The 24,276-nt window shown below is 42.0% G+C and overlaps 1 protein-coding gene across 1 annotated transcript; it reads right to left on the bottom strand.

The window, feature by feature from the left end:
• Positions 1 to 4,884: 4,884 nt before the first annotated feature.
• PTGS2 (prostaglandin-endoperoxide synthase 2) lies at positions 4,885 to 22,214 on the bottom strand. Its single transcript, XM_033961359.1, has 10 exons — positions 22,071 to 22,214; positions 19,179 to 19,295; positions 18,923 to 19,066; positions 17,875 to 18,018; positions 16,600 to 16,781; positions 12,560 to 12,643; positions 11,864 to 12,110; positions 10,215 to 10,501; positions 7,763 to 7,910; positions 4,885 to 6,854 (listed from the first exon to the last, which is right to left on the bottom strand). Exons 1-10 carry the CDS (start codon positions 22,126 to 22,128, stop codon positions 6,445 to 6,447), a joined length of 1,821 nt encoding a protein of 606 aa, XP_033817250.1. The 5' UTR covers positions 22,129 to 22,214; the 3' UTR covers positions 4,885 to 6,444.
• Positions 22,215 to 24,276: the final 2,062 nt, after the last annotated feature.

The raw sequence follows: 24,276 nt of genomic DNA, 5'->3' as shown, positions 1-24,276 counted from the left end.
AAAAAAATGTTCCTCTCCAACAGCTGCCAAGTGTAGAAATATGGCAGATGAAGGCCAAATGGCCCATCTAGTCTGTCCATCCACAGTAACCATTATTTCTTTCTCTCTCCGAGAGATCCCACGTGCCTATCCCAGGCCCTTTTGAATTCAGTCTCTGTCTCCACCACCTCTTAGGGAGACTGTTCCATGCATTTACCACCCTTTCTGTAAAAAAGTATTTCCTCAGATTTCCAGATTTCCAGAGCCTATCACCTATTAACTTCATCCTATGCCCTCTCATTGCAGAATTTCCTTTGAAATTAAAGAGACTCGACTCATGCACATTTACATTACGTAGGTATTTAAACGTCTCTATCATATTTCCCCTCTCCCGCCTTTCCTGCAAAATATACAGATAGAGATCTTTAAGTATGTCCCCATACGCCTTATGATGAAGACCACATACCATTTTAGTAGCCTTCCTCTGGACCGACTCCATCCTTTTCATATCTTTTTGAAGGTACGGCCTCCAAAATTGTACACAATATTCTAAATGAGGTCTCACCAAAGTCTTATACAGGGGTATCAATACCTCCTTTTTCCTATTGGCCATACTTCTCCCTATTCAACCTAGTATCCTTATAGCTTTCGCCATCATCTTTTCAACCTGTTTGGCCACCTTAAGATCATCACAGACAATCACACCCAAGTCCTGCTCTTCTATCATGCACATAAGCTCTTCACTCCCTAATCTGTACCGTTCCCTCGGATTTTTGCACCCCAAATGAATGACCTTGTATTCCTTAGCATTAAATTTTAGCTGCCAAAATTTCAAGCTTTGCCAGGTCTTTCTTGATGTTATTCACACCATCAGGCGTGTCTACTCTATTGTAGATTTTCGTATAATCCGCAAAGAGGCAATTCTTACCCAACAACCCTTCAGCAATATCGTTTATAAAAATGTTAACAAGAACAGGCCCAAAAACAGAACCTTGAGGCACACCTCTGGTAACCTCCCTTTCCTCAGCACATTTATAAAGAGTTGGGCAAAAAGTTTAAGTCCTGAAAAATGATGATTATACCTGCAAACTTATATCAAAATGTAGCGTAGAACAATTCTTTGCATAAGAGTAGGGGGGAAAATGATGTTTGCTTGCAGACTTACAGTGTATTTGAGTCACTAGGATAAGGATAAATTGTGTGAGAACTATAAAAAGTAGACAGATTTTTAAACATGTATGCTAATGGATATTTCTTAAAATCTGTATATTGCATGCATGGTCATGGGTCATTTAAGAACATAAGATTTGCCACTGCTGGGTCAGACTAGTGGTCCATCGTGCCCAGCAGTCCGCTCCCGCGGCGGCCCTAGGGTCAAAGACCATTGCGCTAACCGAGTCTAGCCTTACCTGAGTATGTTCTGGTTCAGCAGGAACTTATCTAACTTTGACTTGAATCCCTGGAGGATGTTTTCCCCTATAACAGCCTCCGGAAGAGCGTTCCAGATTTCTACCACTCTCTGGGTGAAGAAGAACTTCCTTACTACGTTTGTACAGAATCTATCCCCTTTTAACTTTAGAGAGTGCCCTCTCGTTCTCTCTACCTTGGAGAGGGTGAACAACCTGCCTTTATCTACTAAGTCTATTCCCTTCATTATCTTGAATGTTTTGATCATGTCCCCTCTCAGTCTCCTGTTTTCAAGGAAGAAGAGGCCCAGTTTCTCTAATCTCTCATTGTACGGCAACTCCTCCATCCCCTTAACCATTTTAATCGCTCTTCTCTGGACCCTTTCAAGTAGTACTATATCCTTCTTCATGTACGGCGACCAGTGCTGGATGCAGTATTCCAGGTGGGGGCAGCCCATTTCTCGAGAGTGTTTATGTCACATTGCAGTTCTTCGCAATCCTTCTGCGTCTTCACTATGAATAATTTTGTATCGTCTGCAAATTTAATCACCTCTCATATAAGGAAAGACTAAAACGGTTAAGGCTCTTCAGCTTGGAAAAGAGATGGCTGAGGGAGATATGACTGAAGTTTACAAAATACTGAGTGGAGTAGAATGGGTACAAGTGGATCCATTTTTCACTCCGCCAAAAATTACAAAGACACTCAACGAAGTTACAGGGAAATACTTTTAAAACCAATAGGAGGAAATCTTTTTTCACTCAGAGAATAGTAAAGCTCTGGAACACGTTGCTAGAGGATATGGTAAGAATGGATAGCGTAGCTGGTTTTAAGAAAGGTTTGGACAAGTTCCTGGAGGAAGAGTCCATAGTCTGTTATTGAGAAAGACAAGGGGGAAGCCACTGCTTGCCCTGGTTGGTAGCATGGAATATTGCTATTCCTTGGGTTTTGACCAGATATTAGTGACCTGGATTGTTCATCATGAGAACAGGCTACTGGGTTTGATGGCCCATTGGTCTGACCCAGTAAGGTTAGTCTTATGTTCTTATGACTGCCCACACTGTGACAGAATGAACTAGTCAAAAGTAGAGGTACTGATATATTGACTTAGAGGGGCATTTTAGATAGGACGTCCAAGTCTAATTTGGATGTTTTGGAAAAAAAACGTTCAGAAATCCAGTAGAGAAAATGTCCATTCTCAAAACAGCCAGACGTCTATCTTTTATTTTTGAGAATGATCTATGTAGATGTTTTGTTCCTTTAGTATGTCTATCTTTTTTTGGCCATTCTCAGATATAAAAACGCTGAAAAGCAAGTTTTTCAGATGTACACAACTACCTTGTCTGAAAGGCCATTAGCTGATTGCAACGGGAATCTCCATCAGTTGAGCTGATTTCAGTGTAATCCTGCCAGCTCAACTGATTGTGGATTCCCTTGCCAGGATCAGCTAAATCAGCAGGGAGAAAAAAATGTGTCTCTCTCTCCCTCACACCCACCGATCCCCTACACCTATTCTTTGACTTTTCAATTTTATGAGGTGTCTCTCATGAGGAATTTTGTCAAATGCCTTCTGAAAATTTGGAACACTATGAAAGTCATTTTACAATGTTTGCCTACTATTTACAGGTTCAAATAGCATATATACATGTCATACACATAAAAATAAAATGTTACAATGCCTCTATTTACCGTATATACTCGAATATAAGTTGATCCCGAGTATAAGACGAGGTACCCTTCCTCCCCCAAATAGGAGGAAAAAAGGTGACTTGAATATAAGATGGAGGGTATGTGTGTATGTTAATATTCATGTGTCCTGTCAGGATTAGTGCCCTGCCCCCCTCAATCCCTGCCAAGCTCTGCACCCAGCCCACCTCCGTCCCTGCCAGGCTCTCCACCCTGTCTGTCCCCCCCTCCCTCCCTGACAGACTCACTTTTAGCTAGGCGCTTTGGACTAGGCACATACCAAGTTGTGCTTCCAATTGTCAATTAGGAGTTAATTGCCAATTATCAGTGCCAATTAAACAAGTTAGGGGCCTCCATCAGTCAAGTGCACTGAAGTAGTTGACTAACTTTAGGCAGACTTCATAGATTTGGGGGGGAGATAGTTTGTGGAATCTGGCATGGACATATAAATACCAACCCTTATGCATATATATTGGTCCATCAGCAATTATATGTGTAATCTCAACACCAGTGTTGACATATATACGCTCGTAAAGGCTTAAGTGATGATGCTCTTTATTTAATGCTCTTGTTGTTAAGTGCCGGCAAACACACAGGTATTTATTGGCGTCTTTATATGTATTTGATAAAAATCTCCATGTTCAGCAGAGCCTTTTGTAAGGTACGAGTTGGGAATCCGTAAACATCCCTTGCAAAGTTATCAGTTCACCCTTATCCACATATTTATTAACACTTTCAATAAAGCCTAATAAAATGGCAAGGCAAGACAACCGTTTGGTAAATCTATGTAGACTCTGCCCCATTAAGCCTTGCCAAGAGAGCCAGAAATTTTGGTCACGGCAGAATCGCTTCTATCATTTTCCCCAGCATTAGATCCAAACAGACAGGAGACTTCAGTCAAAATACGCTGGTGTGAGCACTTATTAGGAAAACTTCCTTTTACTAAGGTGCGCTAACAGATTTAGCATGTTTAGAAAACTAGTAAAAAACAAACTTGTTCAACCGATTTGTAACCTAACTGTTCCTATTGCCCTATCACTTTACTCCAATCGATTTTCCAACCGATTTTTACCACGATCTCTCAATCCCGCTCTGTTCTTTGCCTACATGTATTGACGACTGTACAGTGCGCCTATTCTCGCTGATTGTTCGCTGACTGTTCCAGCCCTTCCTGTCCCTGTATCCGCTTACATGTACTCTATAACTTTACTTTGTACCTATCTTTGCTGATTGTCCAGCTCCTCTTATTGTAAACCGCCTCGAACTACTACGGCTTTGGCGGTATATAAGAATAAAATTATTATTATTAAGTGCCATGCAGCTCATGGCTTCTAGCGTGATCTAATCATTAGTACACACTAACCCTCCAAGTTCTGTATATGGCGCGTAAGGTTGTGTGCACTTAATTAACCTAATTGGTGCCAATAATTGGCTATTAACACCTTCTAATTAATGCTAATTGGTATTAAAAAGTTACGTGCCCAACTCGGAAAGCGCAATTCTGTACAAAGTACATGCAAGCTGCAGTGAGTAAATTTTGAAAAGGGGGCAAGGTCAGGAGATGGATTGTGGGTATTCCTAAAAGTTATGGAATAATGCGGGCCCAACTTAGGGAGAGGCATTTAGGCCTGGTTTTAGCGGGCTTAAATGCCTGCGCCCTAACTTATGCGACGCACAGAGGTGCTATAAAAAGCACGATGCTATAAAAAGCACAATTGCAGGAAACACCATTCCAGTCAGAGCTAGTGTTGGCACCAGAGTTTTTTGATGCCCAGTCCTAAATTGTGAAATAAATCAGTGCACACAATATTTATCAAAATAGTTTATTGCCAATCAGTGGTTGAATTACCATTTAAATAAAAGAATAAATATATATATATATATATTTTTTTTTATAAAAATTACAAAAATCAAGTATAAAGACACAAATTCTTCTAAATTTTGTAGCACAGCATAAGGAGAATCTGGCAAAAATATTGCATTTGTAGAATATGATCAACTGCAAATGATGAGATAGAGACTCTTGCATTCTTGATTGATGAATCTGTCCACTAGTGCTTTCGTTGTCTAAAATTATTACCAGGTTACAGTGAAATCTTGTAGTTCAATAGTGCATTATCACAAGTACCATACATATAAAAAATTTTAAAAATACATATATATTAAAAAATTAAATTAAATTATATTACATATATATTGCAAACCCAAGAGTGCTTTCAAAGCACCTCTGTTTCCCAGTACCTAACCTCAACAGGATGTACAAATAAGATAAAATACAATTAAATAACACATTTTCCTCTTTTTTACAAGATTCTATTCGCACTTACTGTGCCTACATTAAACACATTTTCCAGTAAATTAACAATGCATGAAAATCTCCATTTTCTCCTACAAGAGATATCCTGATTTCGGTTCTTGGAGAAAGAGCGGACCAGTTATTTTTAGTATCCAAGACTTTACAGCGCATTTTTAAGGGTCTGCATTAAGAAAAGTGCATCTTGTCCTGAGTACTAGTTTGATCCATTTATTTATTTTTAAAAAAATGCAGTCATGAAATATCAGTGCAGTGCATCTCACTGGCATAGCCAGATCCAGTATTTTGGATGATCGCATAGCTAACTTGGATGTGCCCTTCCACATCCCATCCCCCACCTCACGGACATATAAAAAAAAAAATTTACAGGCTTTTGTGCCCATCCAACATCTCTCCCTCTCTCCTCGGTGGCGTCCCAGCTACTCCTTTCCTCCCAACCCCGTCCCTCCCAAGTATATCTTGCACTTGTCCCGGCATCTGTAGATTCATTTCTGCAGCCAGCGCCATCCCAAAGGCTTCACTCTGCAGCGTCCCACCTTCCTGTCTGGTGCCGGGACGTGAGCAACTATACCAAGGAGCGATGGGGCTGAGAGATAGGAGAGGGCAGGACGATACCTACCCAGACCACTCATAGCTACACCACTGGTGCATCTCAGTATTAACATGGGCAAAGGAATTTGGTCCCTGGAATTCAAAAGGGCCTGGGATAGGCACGTGGGATCTCTGAGAGAGAAAGAGATAATGGTTACTGCGGGTGGGCAGACTAGATGGGCCATTTGGCCTTTATCTGCATTTTAACCTGCAGGAAGCATATAAACGTAAGGTTTAGTTTAGTTTAGTTTAGTAAAAAAACAAATAAAAGCAAAAAAGATTTACTATGCTTTTAAAAAAACAACAACAACAACAACAAAACTTTGGACTTTTATCTCTGTATAAGAGATAGTAGCTTCTGTTGCAGAAGATCTTAAATGCATATAACAGTTTTGTCTATGCATTTAATTAAATTAAACAATAAATAAATAGAATTTAGCACAAATAAATTAAATATATCTGACGAGATTCTAAAGTTCAGCTGAGTGTTCTTTTAGTAGTAAGGTAGGATTCACGTCATCCAGTGCGGAATTTGAGGTACTGGCATTGATCGTTGCTGTTTCGGTGGCCTTTGGCTTCAGAATTTGGAATGAAGTGACGGGACAGTCCTTCACGTTATTGCAGACGAGTTTTTGTAACGAGGCGGTATTTACGATTTGAAAACCCACGTCGCCGCCAAAGGAGCTGGGCTTCCAGTATTCGGGAGAGCAGATGGCATTTCCCATGAGGCCTTTCAAGGAGAAAGGGGCACCCATTTCCACCATGGTCTCGCCAAAGATCGCCCCAGGACGTGGTCTCTCCACCAGGAGGCCGGCATAAAGTTCCATTGCATCAATATCGCCATACAATTTCTCAAGTTCAGTAGCCATTTCTTCCTCCCCTGAAATAGTCAAATACATAAACATCTCTATTAAATTCAACCGATTTTTTTTCTCAACAGATTTTTTTGAAAAGCAGTGAATTCTTTGTCATTTATTCCTGCACTGTGCTTTTTATTACTTTTAGTGATTATCTTTGTCCAGGCACGCAACCTTGATTTTTAGTAACACATTGTCCATATCCATCTTATTTTGAATGGCCAAAGGTTTTAGATACATAATGCATTACGGTCCAGGGAATAACTATTACAACTGGCCTCAATATAGCCAAACTACGAGGAGCTGCTGAAAAGGTCTCGGCAAAACCAACAAAGCTGGAGCAGTCTCCCTCGAAGGCTATACAGTTGGTCCAGTGATTTTCCACTTTTTTCATTCCGTCAGAAAAATACAGAACACACACAAAAAAAGTGGATAATTGCTGGATTCAGTGTAGAGCCCTCAACGGAGACTGCCCCGGCTTTGTTGGTTGGGCTGAGAACTATTCCGCAGCCTCTCGTTACATGGGTAAGGTAGAAGGCAACATGGACACTTAACAAGAGAAGCAACAATGCCTAATACGACAATAAATGTGGAACCTGCCTAATTATAAATTGCCTTTTCTATACTGAGTAAGAGAAAGACCAGAAATGATTATTCATGAGCTGCAGAAAAACCCTTAGGTGCAAATTTAGATTGTGAGCCTTCCAAGAACAGAAAAAGCCTACACTACCCGACTGCACACCGCCTTAGCAGCTTTCAGTTTGTAGTTGGTATATTAGAAATTAGGGGGCCCTTTTCCAACGCAATAGTAACGAGTCTTGCGCAGCCAAGGCGACGAAGCCCACTCAGTTCCTATGGGCTTCGTCGCATTTGTCGCACCGAAATTTGCTACTGCGGCTTTTGTGAAAACAAGCCAAAGAAAATGCCTTACCTGTCAGTTCCTGAAATGAGCTGAAGGGCTTTAACTGGAAGCGTTTTCTGTATTCATTCATGGATTGGTATCTCATCTGCCTACTTTGTTCAATAGAGGCTATGGCTACTTTCTGAACTGCAGGTGGAACATTCCGACCCCCGGCAACCTATTGAGAGAAAAAAGCAATAAGAGAATAAGGACTCTTGCCAACAAGACATGCTTCAGGCTAGTAATTCTAGCGAGGCATTTCAGTAATGCTGTATAAACAAACATTTAGCATTGCATACCTGGCTATCCATTCACCTATGGATCTGATAACTCTTTGCAAACACACATATGCCAAAATACTATAACAGCACTGGTTAATTGTTAGTCAGCCACAAGTTCACATTACTAGAAGTCAGTGCTTCGAAATGAGGATGTGGACTTGGTTTGTTTAAATTGCTTTAAGCTGCCAAGAACATATTACTAGGAGGAGCTGAGTAAACAGCCTTTCCTCATATGAAGCAAAAACATCTAACCTACACATAGGCCAACTTGAATCAATTCAGAGCTCTTCTATAAAGCACTTGTAGGCCCCGTCAGATTACATTTCGCCTGCTTACATTTTCAGACAGATATGTATTTCCATCTGTTTGGGTTTCTCCTGCCAGAAGAGTAATGGGAGTTAATGCTCTATTGTAAAAGGGCAAGTGAGAGACTTTGAGAGCTGCATAAATGTTAGTGCTGGGTGCACTCGGGTAGGCGGTTTGTTTATTTCCACCTTGTTTTAAGTTTATGCTCCTACTGGCATTGGTTGATTGTACTTTAATCATTTCAGAGCAGAGCACAATCAGCTTTGTTGGGGAGTTTCCTGTATTCCGCCTTTTTTATTTCTCCTCTTATAGTGATTGTCAACTGCTTTGGTACAAACTGAGGAGCTACAGCACTGCTCACTGATGCAAGAAGAAGAGCTGAGAGAAAAATGTCATGATCTAAACTGTACTGTCAAGCTATGTTTTATGTATGTAAACTTGTAACTTGTTCTGAGCTCTCCTGGGAGAATGGGATACAAATCCAAATAAATCAATAGTTACTAAGATGCTGTGGCTAAATAAGACAAGAAGACTGTTTGGCAGCTCCAAGGTGTTTAGCTATATTTTACCTACCTCTATAAATAATTTTGCTTCTCTTAGCAGTATTATGGTGCAGTTCACAACTGTAGACTCCACATAACACATGACTAGACCCTGTTTAGCTTTTCCTGTTACATATTATATTGCAGGACCACCTTAATTTATAATATGGTCAAATATCTTGAACTGCAATGCCCATATTATATGGAGTCTACTAAAAATGGGCCAGGTAGCAACATTTTTAAAAGGGGGGGCGTTTGAAACAGACAATACCCCTTTAACTATCACACTTATTTTTATCATTGTAACATAAAATATCAATAAACGCTCCATGTGTTCATAATTTCCTAAAGCGATGTTTCTCATGCTGGTCATGGAGCACCATCTAAAGCCAGCGTGGTTAAAAGATGCTCCAGGACTGCGTCCAATATTGGTCGCCGTACCTAAAGAAGGATATGGCGCTACTCGAGAGGGTTCAGAAGAGAGCGACGCGTTTGATAAAAGGTATGGAAAACCTTTCATACGCTGAAAGATTGGAGAAACTGGGGCTCTTTTCCCTGGAGAAGCGAAGACTTAGAGGGGACATGATAGAGACTTACAAGATCATGAAGGGCATAGAGAGAGTGGGGAGGGACAGATTCTTCAAACTCTTGAAAAATAAAAGAACGAGGGGGCATTCGGAAAAGTTGAAAGGGGACAGATCCAGAACCAATGCTAGGAAGTTCTTCTTCACCCAAAGGGTGGTGGACACCTGAAATGCGCTTCCGGAGGGTGTGATAGGGCAAGGTACGGTATTGGAGTTCAAGAAGGATTTGGACAATTTTCTGAAGGATAAAGAGGTATAGATAGAGGGTTACTATACAGGTCCTGGACCTGGTGGGTCTCCGCGTGAGCGGACTGCTGGGCATGATGGACCTCTGGTCTGACCCAGCAGAGGCACTTCTTATGTTCTAAACAGCTTCTATCAGTGACGTAACAAGGAGGGGAGGCACCCAGGGCAGGGGTGCTTAGCATCATCGCGCCATGCGCGCCCAATTTTTCCCCACCGCTCAAGTGCGCTCTCCCCACTGCACACCAGGAAGTGACATCAGAAGGGAGCCTAAGCCAGTGTGACTAGGCTGCTCATACTGGCAAACATTTCAAGAGGCACACATGGAGTGGGGGCAGAGAGGAGGAGAGACGGTTTCCCCACCATCATAGCGCCCGGAGTGGTCGGCCCCTTCTCCCCCCTTGCTATGCCACTGGCTTCTATCATTCGACATGTATAGGAAAACTTATTCTGAAAACAGATCTTCAGCTGTCTGAAGTATTGCTCTAAACATTAAGACCAGATGGGTCAGAGGAGAGACACTCACTCTTCCAGCGATTTGCCTGGAGAAAGACTCAACCATCTGAGACACGCCATGTTCCAGCATGACCGAGTTGTTGAACATGAACTGCTGGTAGCTGTACTCTTTGTCTTGAATTTGGAAAGTATCGGGAAGCAGAGGATGCCAGTGGTAGAGAGTGTTGAACTCTGCAGCAATTCGGTTCTGGTACTGGAAGCGCTGGTTGAACAGCAGTTCTGGGTCAAATTTCAGCTTAAAATGGTAGCCACTCAGGTGTTGCACATAGTCTTCAATGACAATCTTGATGGTCTCACCTGTCGGGCAGAGGAGGGCAAGCCAATAAGCATGTGCTACAATGACAAAGCAGGAATTTCATTGCATATAGATTTTTCTTCTAGATCCTTGGGTATCATCCTGGACTCAACACTTACATTTCATGAACAGATAGATTCTTTGACAAAAAAGTGAGTTTTTTTAGTCTGCGCATGTTGAGGAAAGTTAGGTCATTATTCCATCAAGAACATTTTTCAGTGTTGGTACAATCCACTGTGCTTGCCCAGCTAGACTACTGTAATTCAGTTTACTTGTGTATTAAGAAGGGCAGACTAAAAAGACTTTAGTTAATACAGAATACTGCAGCTAAGCTCATTTTTGGGAAACGAAAGTATGATCTATTGAGAAAACTTCACTGGCTCCCAGTTTGCTTTAGGATCCAGTTTAAATGCGCATGCGTAATCTTCAAACTTCTCTATGGAATATTTGACCCTTTAGCCCCCTTATGTTGTAATACCTTTAGATCTTGCCATTTGAGAAATACACAAAAATATAAACTCTTTCCCTTCCTTTAAGGGAATTAAATCTGCTGGGAAGCTTAGTCAATCTTTTGTTTTCAAGCTAGTAGAGATCTGGAATGGACTCCCTGACTATTAGATTGATAGACCAGTTGCAATTATTTCGCAAAACTCTGAAGACTTTGCTGTTCTTGCAATATTTAAACGGTTTAACTACAGGATCAATGAAATATTATAGCCCTTACTTCTCTCATGCTCCTCTTTCTATGTATGCTAGTCTTAATTATATGTGAAACAAGTCGAGCTCCATTGGGAAATAACTCGCTATATAAATTGAAGATTAGGTTAGATATACACATGTCCCCAATACTCAATATTTTCAAAATTCTTATCGTCTCAAAATATTAAAGTCATTTTCTTTTTATACTAGCAGAATTAAGAATATAAAAGGAGTCTAGAAAGGAACTAACTTGATGGATTAAATACAAGGTCCCCATTGCATCAATTTTTGAATGGCTGTGAATCTTCCAATATGGTCTCAATATTGTCAAAAGTGTGTTGGCTAAGAGTAATTGAAACCTTGTTGTCTAAAGACCTAATCAATGATGCATTATGACAGTACTAGGAAGAGAATTATGAAATGGGGTTTCCTCTTACAAGGTTTACTGTCCTATGCAGTTCCTGAACAAATCATAGTGCAGATTGCTAAAGTCCCCATTTGTGGTTCCTTTTTGAGCAACTCCATTAAAGCAACGGTGTTTCCTGCGGCTGCCTACATAATACAACAAGGCATTGCAACATTTGTGGATGCAAGGTAGACCTTGCATCTACTGGTTGTGTTACGGAAAAAAAAAAAACGGTTTTAATCTCTTTCTCGTTACTCACCTATTAAAATAAGCCTAGTGGTTTGGAATATGCGCTCATCATCCCATTCCGGGTGCTCCTTTTTAAGGATATCACAGACCCGGTTGTGCTCCCTAAGCCATATTGTGGCGTACATCATTAATCCTGGAACCAAGCCAAACACCTCCTGCCCCACGGCAAGTTTTAAATGGTCAGGGATATGGGGAGGATAAATCATTTCCACTTGTGTATCTTGAACTGTTGGAGGGTACATCTCTCCGTCAACCATCTGCAATTTAAAAACATAAAATAAATGCATTAAGAATACATTATTATTTTTTTTGTACCTTTCCTTTTATTTGACTTCCTTACACATCCAGGGTGGGTGGCAGGGGGGGGGGGAGAAATGTATTATTTTTGCTATACTAATTATCTATATTATTGAAATTAAATATGTACTTCTATTAATTATGGGAAGGAGGGGGGGAGAAAATGATTGTTTTTTGAATTATTTGTGTATTTAAAGTGCGTTCTGTGTAATGTTTATTTTTAAATTCATTGTATGGGCACTGTTAACATTTGAAAACTAATAAAGATTTATATATAAAAAAAAGAATACATTGACTCAGTGTGAGCTTCCACATTCATCTATTCCATCCAGAAGCCTGTTCCATGGGTTAAGTAAGAAAGACTTGAGTGCGAGTTCACTTTGCAGTAGCCGTGAAGGAAGTTGTTTACCTGGTATTTCAGCTTTCCATCTTTAAAAAGGCGTAGTTTGTGCTGCCTGTCCAAAGTCTCCCCATAAACATGATTCAAGTCAACCTGATAAATAATTAGAGAAAAAACTTGGGATTTAACTATGTTTTTAGCAATATATTTATTTATTTAAAATACTTGTAATTTTCTCTATCCAAGTGTTCTAGGCGGTTTCCAACTGAAAAAAATCATTTTTAAATTTCAACATTTCAATTTATATTTGAAAGTATGTTAGCTACACTTAAAGACATTTCAGTATTCTGAATGTTATTTCACTGGGTCAGAATAAAGGCCTAGATTTATGGGGAAAAAAAAAATATGCACATTAATGACATTAGTATACACCAGGAGTAGGTCCTCGAGAGCCGGAGCCAGGTAAGGTTTTCAGGATCTCCACCATGAATATGTATGAGATGGATTTGCATGCACCGCCTCCTTGAGATGCAAATCTATCTCGTGCATATTTATTGTGGAGATCCTGAAAACCTGACCTGGCTCCCGCTTTCGAGGACCGGAATTGCCTACCCCTGGTATACACCAATGCAGTATTGCACTTTAGTAAATCTAGCCCATGTGTTATTGGGACAGGTAACTGGTGGAGTAGTGAATGTCTAGGAATGTGAAATCCTAGAAGGGTGCCATTATATTAAATTTAAAATGTAGTTAGTTTGATGAAAGGTATCACTGGAGTCCTTTTACTAAGGTGCAGTAAGAACTAGCATTCATTTACCACCGTGTAAAAGGGCCTACTGTGGGATATCCTGCGGTAAATCTGAGATTAACACGTGTTATCAATAAACCATTATCAACATATTTTCAAAAAATTTAATGTTCAAAAATTGACTTTACACATGTCAGTTCTTGTATTAAATTGATTCTGTGTGCACTAAGAGGGGCTGCTGGAAAGTTCTCAGCCCAGCCAAGAAGAGAATGATGTAGAGCCATGAAACTTACAAATTATGCCACACTTTTCTTGGCACTTTATGTTTCAATGATATGAAATGAAAGAAAACGTGTCAAGAAAAATGTGGAATAACCTGTAAGTTTCATGGCTCCACGTCATTCTCTTCTTGGCTGGGCTGGAAACTTTCCGGCAGCCCCTCATAGATTTCATAAGGCATGCAAATGAATCCAATACGTTAACACTTCCCTTATGTAGCGTGTTTTGCCTGTAACGTTCGTGTAGTCTGTTTTTTCCCATCTTTATCATTTTAAAATATATATTTTTTTACAAAATTTCTGTATACTTGCAAACCGCTTTGCATTTAAAAGCGGGATCTCAAGACCAAATAAATTTGAAACATCCTTAATTCTGCAATTTGTAGAAGGAGAAGTCATTTTTCATGTTTTTGTTTCATGGGATTTTTGTCTATTTTAAAACAAATCTTATATTTAAAAATATGCCGGATTACTTGCTTTGCCTACTTACAATGAAACAATGGAAAGAGTTACCTTTTATGGCTCTTATTTCAAACCTTTGCTAAAAGTTTCTAGTTAGCCAGAGGGTTTGTCTGTTGAACACATGAGTAAACAACAGGCCCTGGCCATAAAAATTTCAATGCCTTGATTGACTGACTTAATAGCAACAGTTAAGCATAGAAAAGCCATTTTCTAAATGACCTAGAATCATTAGCTTTTAAAAGCACTGAACTATTAGCACCGAAGTACTTTGGGGTGGATGGTATTAGTTTTTTCTAGGGCTACTGAACTGTCAAAGGAATAATTTATGGATCAGATAAGGAAGTCAAGTATTGTATGCGTCAATAAAGGCACTGACTTGATCTCAATCTGTATACTCTGGAGGAAAGGCGGGAGAGGAGATATGATAGACGTTTAAATCCAACAATTTCAAAAAATGTCACTCCACAACGGTGGGTAACCACAATAAGATCTAACATTAAGATATAAAGAGACTTGGGAGAGAGATTTGGGAGTTATGATCGACAAGTCGATGAAGCTGTCCACGCAATGTGCGGCGGCGGCAAAAATGGCGAACAGAATGCTAGGAATGATAAAGAAGGGGATCACAAACAGATCGGAGAAGGTTATTATGCCGCTGTACCGGGCCATGGTGCGCCCTCACCTGGAGTACTGCATCTAGCATTGGTCACCTTACATGAAGAAGGACATGTTGCTACTTGAAAGGGTCCAGAGAAGGGCGACTAAGATGGTTAAGGGGCTGGAGGAGTTGCCGTAGAGTGAAAGATTAGAGAAACTGGGCCTTCTCTCCCTCAAACAGAGGAGATTGAGAGAGGACATGATCGAAACATTCAAGGTACTGAAGGGAATAGACTTAGTAGATAAGGACAGGTTGTTCACCCTCTCCAAGGTAGGGAGAACGAGAGGTCACTCTCTAAAGTTGAAAGGGGATAGATTGCGTACAAATGTAAGGAAGTTCTTCTTCACCCAGAGAGTGGTAGAAATCTGGAACGCTCTTCTGGAGGCTGTTATAGGGGAAAACACTTTTCAGGGATTCAAGACAAAGTTAGACAAGTTCCAGCTGAACCAGAACATAGGGATAGTATCACGCAGCAATCTTTGATGATTTTCAGTTGGCGTTGTTATTGTCATCGGCAAAAAACACACCATGAAACAATGTTTAAAGATCTACAGGGGAAATCACCCCCTACTGTGCACAGTAATCAAAGAAGTTTTTCAAGACGTGATCATACTTTTTACTATCGTTTTAAACGTTTTTAGCATTTTTACACATAGTTTTACAAATGTTTTCAAGCGACACGCTACAAAGCTTTAAAATGTAACATGCTGAAAAAAGCAGAAGCAAAATGAAAAGCTACTTAGCTCTGGCGTCAGAGAACTCAGTCAGGACCGGGTTTCAGCAGTAATCCCCAGCCTCATACAGGGCTTCTAGAATTTTCTGTATGAGGCTGGGGATTACTGCTGAAACCCGGCAGCTGCCTCCTGACTGAGTTCTCTGGCGCCAGAGCTAAGTAGCTTTTCATTTTGCTTCTGCTTTTTTCAGCATGTTACATGCTTTGTAGCGTGTCGCTTGAAAACATTTGTAAAACTATGTATAAAAATGATAAAAACGTTTAAAACATGTTTTGAAAAACTTCTTTGATTACTGTGCACAGTAGGGGGTTATTTCCCCTGTAGATCTTTAAAAATTGTTTCATGGTGTGTTTTTTGCCGATGACAATAACAACGCCAGCTGAAAATCATCAAAGATTGCTGCGCGATACATGGTTTTGAGGCTTTTTCTCCACCTGTTTTATATCTTAATGTTAGATCTTATTGTGGGAACCCACTGCTGGTGAGTGACATTTTTTTGAAACGTTTGGATTTTTTGTCACTACAATAGTGTCCTTGAGAGATGTTTAAATACCTACCTAATATAAATGTGCATGAGTCGAGTCTCTTTCATTTGAAAGGAAACTCTGCAATGAGAGGGCATAGGATGAAGTTAAGAGGTGATAGTCTCCGGAGTAATATGAGGAAATACTTTTTCCACCAGAAAGGGTGGTAGATGCGTGGAACGGTCTCCCGGAAGAGGTGGCGGAAACAGAGACTGTGTCTGAATTCAAGAGGGCCTGGGATAGGCACGTGGGATCTCTCAGAGAGAGAAAGCGATAATGCTTACTGTGGATGGGCAGACTAGATGGGCCATTTGGCCTTTATCTGGCATCATGTTTCTATCCATCAGTTTGTGCCCTTGGTAAAAGGACTTATATGTTTCTATAATCAGCTGGGTTCATGCATATTTAGGATTACCATATGGTTCCAGAAAAAGGACGACAGTTTCAGACATCCAGGTTTTACTTCCATTAAAAGCAACGGAAGCAAGTAGGACAGATTGAGATCTGGGTTTTACTTCCTTTTTCTGGAGCCATATGGTAACCCTTTGAATATTTATATCAAAGAGCTTTTTGTAGGGTATGCTATCCATTATGCTGTCTTTTACAGTGAAATTGAAATGTAGAAAAGCCTTCATTTCCCGTCTTCTGTGATTTGTCTTCACATTTGCAGTAAATTGTTGGCTTAATTTTGCCCTCCAATCTTACCCCATGGCCTAATGCTTTTGTGAAGGCAGCTCCTCTCTTGGCGTCTGTCTTAAAGAACTGGTGAGTGAAATGCTGAGCGAAGAAGGCAAACATAATATTTGTGCCCTGGGGATCAGGAATGAATTTTCGTCTGAGCAGAAATTTTTCCACGACGACTTTAGCATCGGGCAGCTCCTTCTTTCCTGTAAATGAAAAGAGCAGAGTGTAAGCTGACTCTTCCTTACGGTATAATGCCAATCCACCAGTTTCCAAAGAACACAAGACATATTTAGCTATAACTTAGAAGGAAATTAATGATCCACCGCGCTTAGAAAGGACTAGAGTTCAAATACTGCTTACAGTAGCTTGGATTTATATGGAAAGAGCCGAATTTCAAGTAGCCATATTGGTCTAGGGCAGTGGTTCTTAACCTTGTTGGAGGTCCTGAACCCCACCAGTTTCATATGCGTGTTCACCGAACCCTTCTTTATTCCCTTCGTTTTGCCGGAGCTAGACTAGAATGACTCAACTTGGCATTGCGAATCATGCAATTAGGACGCCGACTCCCATCACGTTCCATCATACATGTGAATCCATATTGTACATATTCGTCCGACCGCTTTCGTATTTTGCTCGACATCGTTAGTAAGGGATTCAAATCTTAAGATAGGGATCGCACGACGTACCATCACAACAGTTACAATTCGACTACTGTGCGCATCCAATCCCCTGCAGCACAGATAGGCCAAGCGATGTTGCGTGATCACCTGCAGCCAATTATGAACAAGCGGGGCGTATCATCACGAATCATAAGCGCTTCGGTCACGTTCAATCATCTATCAGTTAAATCACAAATTTTGATCAGGAATTGATTGATGTATATAAGGCGTTAGTTGCAGATTGATAGATCAAGAAACCGAGTACACGATCAATCTTGATCAAAATCACTGAATAACTGATAGATGATTGAACGTGACCGAAGTGCTATATGAGTCGGAGGTGTGTTTTGACCTCCGCCGAACCCGCGAGACTGACTCACCGAACCCCTGGGGTTCGGTCGAACCCAGGTTAAGAACCACTGGTCTAGGGAGAATATAGTTAGGCCTATGAGTGTCAGAGCTAATACCAATAAAAAAAAGCCTAACACAGTTTTGTAAAGGGGGGTGGGGGAGGCATAATTCCTAACAGTGCAGATTTTCAAAGTCATTATACTGATAGTACCAGAAAAAAAATCCCTCTAACCACTCATCCAACAAAGTGGGTTCAGATCCTAGGGTTCAACAAAAGATGGATTACCTTTCACTCCCATGGCGGTTGGGCAGTCAAGTCCTACTGGCGGAAGATTTCTGGTGTAGTAGGAGAGATTGGAATAGGCTTCCCAACTCTTGTAACCATAGTCACTGTTATATGTGGGTGGACTGTCAATCAAATGTGACCTGGCTGGATCGCAGAAAGAACAAGAAACTGTTAATGTTTGTCTGGGGAGTTCCTCATGTCAGGCTCATATTCAGACTGGGAGGGATCGTTGGCAATCTCCCATGGTCCACAGCAATACCGGAAATTCGATACCAGAGCCGTATCCAGCCACCAGCATTGAATTTCTGGTCCATTTTGGGCTGGCCAAGATATAGGGGGCTATGCCAATATTAAGTGGCTAGCCATCTAAGTCTCAACGGCCAAAGATATGAGGGGCCGCTGAAAGGTTCTGAGCCCAACCAAGTCAAGAACGATGTGGAGCCATGAAATTTACATGTTATTTCACACTTTTGTTGACACTTTTCGTTTCAATGATACAAAAAGAAATGAGAAGTGTGGAATAACGTGTAAATTTCATGGCTCCACATCGTTCTTGTCTTGGTTGGGCACAGAACTTTTCAGCGGCCCCTCATATCACCCTTTTAGATTTAACTGGTGAGCTGCTGAATATTGGTGGAGACCAGCTATGTTACATGACGTAGCTGGTTACTGGCCAATCTGCCAAGTCAGATATTCAGGGTGAGATATCGGAATATTGGTGCTGGCTAGGTGCTATTTAGACAACCGGGAGCCATTCTCGGCAGACTAAATAGCGCTGAATAGCTAGATCAGGGGTGTCCAGCCTTTTGGCTTCCCTGGGCCGCATTGGCCAAAACGAAATTCTGGGGGTCGCACAAATCGTGCAGCAAGACAGAGGAGGGAGCTGGCAAGACAGTAAACACCCGGGGGCAGCAGAGGAAAACACTGCATTGCCTTCGACCGGGGTCGCACAAAATACTTCACAGGGGCCGCAGGTTGGACACCCCTGATCTAGATGGCTGTCATAATGTCCTCACAGTGCACGAAAGATCATGAAAGAACTACTTACATGTCAGTACATATCGCATGATGGTGTCCCGGAGGAAGGGAATATTGTTGATTATATTCCAAACTCCTTTGAAGTGGGTAAGGATGTAGTGAACCGTATTTGGGCGGGGCTTCAGCGTTACTTTCAACCAGGTCCAAAATTCCGCTGAGAGAGAGGAGAAAAGGGTACAGCGAGTTATACGGGAGCCCTCGATTGAAAGAATTCAGATTTGGGCATGTTTGGCTTCGGGTGTTGCTACGGTACTCTTTGTACTCACGGGTAGCGCAGGTCTCGCCGGAGTAGCCTGTCCTGGTGCAATCACATTCGTATTTGTCAAAGCCCACTGTCATACACACCCCTTGGTTCTGACAAGGGTTGGAGCAGCAAGGATTAGCTGAAATACAGGGAGAGCGCAGAGTTCACTCTTACAAATCATTTAAAGAAGATTTCAGGAAGACTTTGACAGCTTATACGCTACAATTTAGATGACTCGGAGATGATTTTAAGCCTTCCCAAACAATCGTTTATTGTGCTGAAGTAACCTAGAGCTAGCGTTTGAACCCCTTCAGAGTCATAGCCAGTCACCTTTTTTGTCAAGCCTGTTGTTTGCATCTTTGATGGCCAATGGTTTCTCTCATTTGCTTACAGTTGATCGCTCAAATATATTTTCTATATGCTTTCAACAACAACCCCCCCCCCAAAAAAAAAACCCCAACAACCCCAATGGCTGCACATAAACCAAACTAAAATATAAGGATGGTTTGAAAAGTCTGGTAAAAAAAGCAAAATTAAACAACATAGTCTCCATCAAGGGCTACACAGCTAGTCCAGTGAGTTTCCCGTTTTTTCGTATCGTAGGAAAAATAGCTTACGAAAAAACGGGAAACTCGATGGAGAGTACTCCCGCTCTTTTACAAAAGGTGCGCTAAGCTTTTCAGCTAAAACACGCGCTAAACGCTAACGTGCGCGGGTTATCCTATGGACGCATTAGCGGTTAGCGCATGTTAGCACGCCTTTGTAAAAGAGGGCCTATGTTGTCTAACTTACTTTTCAGACCACCCTTGTAAGAGCGAGACTATAATAACAACAGACATGGATAAGAAATACATTGCCAAAATAAAAACGTGGCTTTTTAAAAAATGATATATTTATTAAATAATGTTGGCCCCCCCTTTTATCAAGCTGCGTTAACAGTGTTTGGCCAAAATAAAAGCTCTGACATTCATAGAATTCCTATGAGCATTGGAGCTTTAACCACAGCGACTCGCAATAAAAACCCTAACGCAGATTGATGTGTAAGCCCGAGAGCTCGTCTCGACGGGCGAAATTTAATACTGGGCTGCAGGGCCCGTTAATCACCCGTCGGGACTAGGTAGGCAGCATAGGGAGGAAAGATTTAGGGGAAGGGGGCATGTTCCTGCCTTGACCGGTCAGAACTTTTGATTGGCCAAGGCATGGAAGGTTCGAGCGGGGGGTGGGGTGGGCGTATATAAGCCGGGACCTTCTGGGGGTCAGGGTTCCTGACTCCTGGAGGGTGGTTTTCCCTCCCTCCCTTCTGTGGGTGGTTCGGTTGGCACTGGGGTTTAAGGATGTCGCAGCGTTTTTTGGGGGTGGGCTCATCCGGTGACGAGCCGTAAGAGGACGTGAGCTCGGGGGGAGCAAGTGTCAGGGAATGGAATATTAAGAGGCATGGAGGTCATGCCACCCCCAAGCCCTAGCTGAGGACAGCGGGGAATTGGGGAATTTAACATATAAAGACCGTTTGTATGGTAGCTCGGATGTTATAATGTTTTGTTGAATTGTTATTGTTGTTTATTCCAATAGACAGGGCTGAGGCCTATATTTTTCCAGTAAGTTTAGTGTCCAGTATTTTGTGAAGGTGGGAGGGGACGGGTGATGGGGGCTCTTCCAGCTCCAGATGTTAAAAAGGGGGCCTTTATTTGTTACTTTGGTCCCTCCCTCTCTCTAATTAAAGAAGAGCGACCAAGATGGTAAAGGGGATGGAACGCCTCGCGTATGAGGAAAGACTAAAACGCTTATGGCCCTTCAGCTTGGAAAAGAGACGGCTGAGGGGAGATAGGATTGAAGTCTACAAAATCCGGAGTGGAGTACAATGGGCACAAGGGGATCGATTTTTCGCTCTGTCAAAAATTACAAAGGGGACACTCGATGAAGTTACACGGAAATACTTTTAAAACCAATAGGAGGAAAAAAATTTTCACTCAGAATAGTTAAGCTCTGGAACGTGTTGCCAGAGGATGTGATTAGAGCGGATAGCATAGCTAGTTTTAAGAAAAGTTTGGACAAGTTCCTGGAGGAAAAGTCCATAGTCTGTTATTGAGAAAGATACAGGGGAAGCCACTTTTTGCCCTGTATCGGTAGCATGGAATATTGCTACACCTTGGGTTTTGGCCAGGTACTAGTGACCTGGATTGGCCACCGTGAGTACGAGCTACTGGGCTTGATGGACCATTGGTCTGACTCAGTAAGGCTAGTCTTATGGTATCACAGCCACAATGTTATGTTATTTCAAATGATCCACTTTAGCTACAAGTTCTTGAGCTTCCCTAGCAAATAATTTTTCAGTGTCAAATAAATGCATAGCACGAGGATCTTTGAAAAGTAAATGTGCCGGTGATCTTTAAATTCCGACAAATAAAACGACCCCTTTTACAAAAGCGCGGAAGGGGTTTTTAGCGCCAACTGGCACGCTGAATGCTCCGTACCGCTCCATTGGTCACAGCATTCGGATGAGCATCAGAGCATTCAGCGGTGGCTAAAAACCTCTTCTGCGCTTTTGTAAAAAAATAAAAATTAAAAATTTAAGGGGGGAGGGTAAGTTTTAACAGTTTAAACAGTTAAAAGTGTTAACAGTTAAAAGTTTTAACAGTTTAAAAGTGTAAGCTAATACACTAGAGAAGCACAATAAAACACACTAAAAAAAAACACTAAAAATAAAATCCTCACCTAACCAAAGCTCTTCAAACTCCCCAATTTTTAAATGCAGAGTGAGGAAGTGAGAACCAGTGGTTTTGTTTTTTTTTTTTTTAAAACCACACACTTTTTTAGCAACTTGCGATTAAAACCAGAATTAGTCAAAAGCTGCCACTTCCCAACGCTCCCAAAACCTAAGAAAAGGGCTAGACAAGGAGATCTGCCCAACGCTCACCTGCTTGGCTGGCCCCGATCGCGAAGACGCAGAAACAGCAAACGATTAGGCGATTCATTCCAGTGCTTCGAGCGTTCTGCGCGCACTTAGTCCCCAACGCGTCTTGTTCTAGCGCGCTCTCTTGCTTGCTCTCGCTCTGCTGCCGCGCTCCGCTTCTAACCCGTCCGCTTCTCCTCTCCCCCTTTATAGCCGAGGCGCCGGTTGCACAACCTGCCCTGTTTAGGAACGACTGGCGTTTTTCCGGAGGAGGGAGAAAGGGGGGGGGGGGGAACTGCTGTCGTTTGCTGGGAAGGGGTAAAACGCGGACCTCACGGACCTGCCGTACCTCACGGATCTAAAACCACACATCCTTAAAAATCTGAGGTCCTTGTCACTTGCAGTTAGTTTCTGGCTCTGACAGACCTGGATGGCAGTTTAGCTCTGACGGATCCGTCTCAGCATAGGGAGGGAAAAGTATCAGTATCCATCAGCGCTAAAATGGGGAAGGGGTAAAACGCGGACCTCGCGGATCTAAAACCGCACGTCCTTAAAAATCTGAGGTCCTCGATGACAATTTAGCTCTGACGGATCCGTCTCAGCATAGGGAGGGAAAAGTATCAAGATCCGTCAGCGCAAAAATGGAGGAGGGGTAAAACGCGGACCTCGCGGATCTAAAACCGCACGTCCTTAAAAATCTGAGGTCCGTGCCACCCTGAGGTCCTTGTCACTTGTAGTTAGTTTCTGGCTCTGACAGACCTCAATGACATTTTAGCGCTGATGGATCCTAATACTTTTCTCTCCCTAAGCTGAGACGGATCCGTCAGCGCTAAATTGTCATAGAGGTCTGTCACAGCCAGAGACTAAAAGTGGCACGGACCTCATATTTTTAAGGACGTGAGGTTTTAGATCCGCGAGGTCCGTCAGGTCCGCGTTTTACCCCTTCCCTTGTTTGCTTTCTCTCCATTGCCGACCCCTCTATGCCCGCTCACTTTCGTCATTTCTCAGCGGGATCTTGAAGGAAAACAGCCGATTCTGTATTCCCGTGTAACCTCCCCTCTTCCAGTCCACAGAGCATCCCCGTTGTGGCTAGGGAGATACTGATGAGACTTGACTGGTCTTTAGGCAAAATTCGATTGTAAGCTCTTCTGAGCAGGCACCGTCTAGTTTAAGTAAAAATGTCCCTGCGTACGCCTTTCGGCACTTTAGAAATCATAAATAATGGTGGTAGGTGTGGAGAGACGAAGGTTCAACTGCTTCCACGCGAACAGAGCGCAGCTTTTTGGCTCCTAAATGGGTCTGGAGAAATTTGGTTCTTCGCCTTTCTCATTCCCAGGGGTCCCGTTCAGGCACAGTAGCTATTTCTCATTCCTCAGAGAGTTTGGGATCTAATTTTGCACCTGAGGCAATGAGGAGTTCAATGGGATTTACAGTTAACGCACACCTTTGCACTGGTCTCCATACCTTAAGAAGGATATAACTCTGCTGGAGAGGGTGCAGAGGCGAGCCACGAAACTAGTCAAAAGTATGGAGAAATTGAGCTACAGAGAACGCCTCGAGAAACTGGGACTGTTCACCCTCGAGAAGAGAAGACTGCGAGGGGATATGATAGAGACTTTTAAAATATTAAAAGGATTTGACAAAATAGATCAGGAACCCTCATTACTAACATTGACACGGACAAGAGGTCATAGCCTGAAACTGAGCGGCAGCAGGTTCAGGACTAACGTCGGAAAGTTCTGTTTCGTACAACGGGTGGTGGGCGCTTGGAATGCTCTCCCGGAGGAGGTTGTGATGGAGACTACTGTTCGGGGTTTCAAACGCAAGTTGGATGTATACCTTCTTGCTAATCATATTGAGGGTTACGGGAAAACCGGGTCTCCATAAAGGAGTACCTAAATGGGCCTCCGCGTGTGCGGATCGCCGGACTAGATGGACCTAGGTCTGATCCGGAGAGGGCTTTTCTTATGTTCTTATGTTCTTACTAGTAATGTCAGGAAAATGACATTCAAGTACAGGATCCTAACGCAGACCCCATCCCTCTTAGAATCAAGCGGTATTATTGATTCAAGGTCAGAAGGGCATTTTCCTGTCCTTGGATGCCTTAACATCTTTAAAATTAAGAGGTGTATTATTTCTATATAGGCTGTAGAAAACAGTTCTCTGAATTAATCCTTTCAAGAATTAAACGCTTTTGGACAGCCATTTGCAATGGTGGTGGTGCATGTGG

Source organism: Geotrypetes seraphini, chromosome 10, assembly GCF_902459505.1.
Source record: "Geotrypetes seraphini chromosome 10, aGeoSer1.1, whole genome shotgun sequence".
NCBI classification, from domain to species: Eukaryota; Metazoa; Chordata; class Amphibia; order Gymnophiona; family Dermophiidae; genus Geotrypetes; species Geotrypetes seraphini.
The sequence above is the reverse complement of the archived record's forward strand: the minus strand, read 5'-3'. Positions and strand labels throughout refer to the sequence as shown.

Excerpts from the sequence above, each read along its gene's own strand:
- PTGS2 (XM_033961359.1), bottom strand. The coding sequence starts at position 22,128 with ATGAATCGCCTAATCGTTTGCTGTTTCTGCGTCTTCGCGATCGGGGCC. Across the intron at positions 12,644-16,599 it reads CAAAAGCATTAGGCCATGGG|GTTGACTTGAATCATGTTTA; the intron begins GTAAGATTGGAG and ends ATTATTTATCAG. Across the intron at positions 7,911-10,214 it reads CCAGGCAAATCGCTGGAAGA|GTTGCCGGGGGTCGGAATGT; the intron begins GTGAGTGTCTCT and ends TTCTCTCAATAG.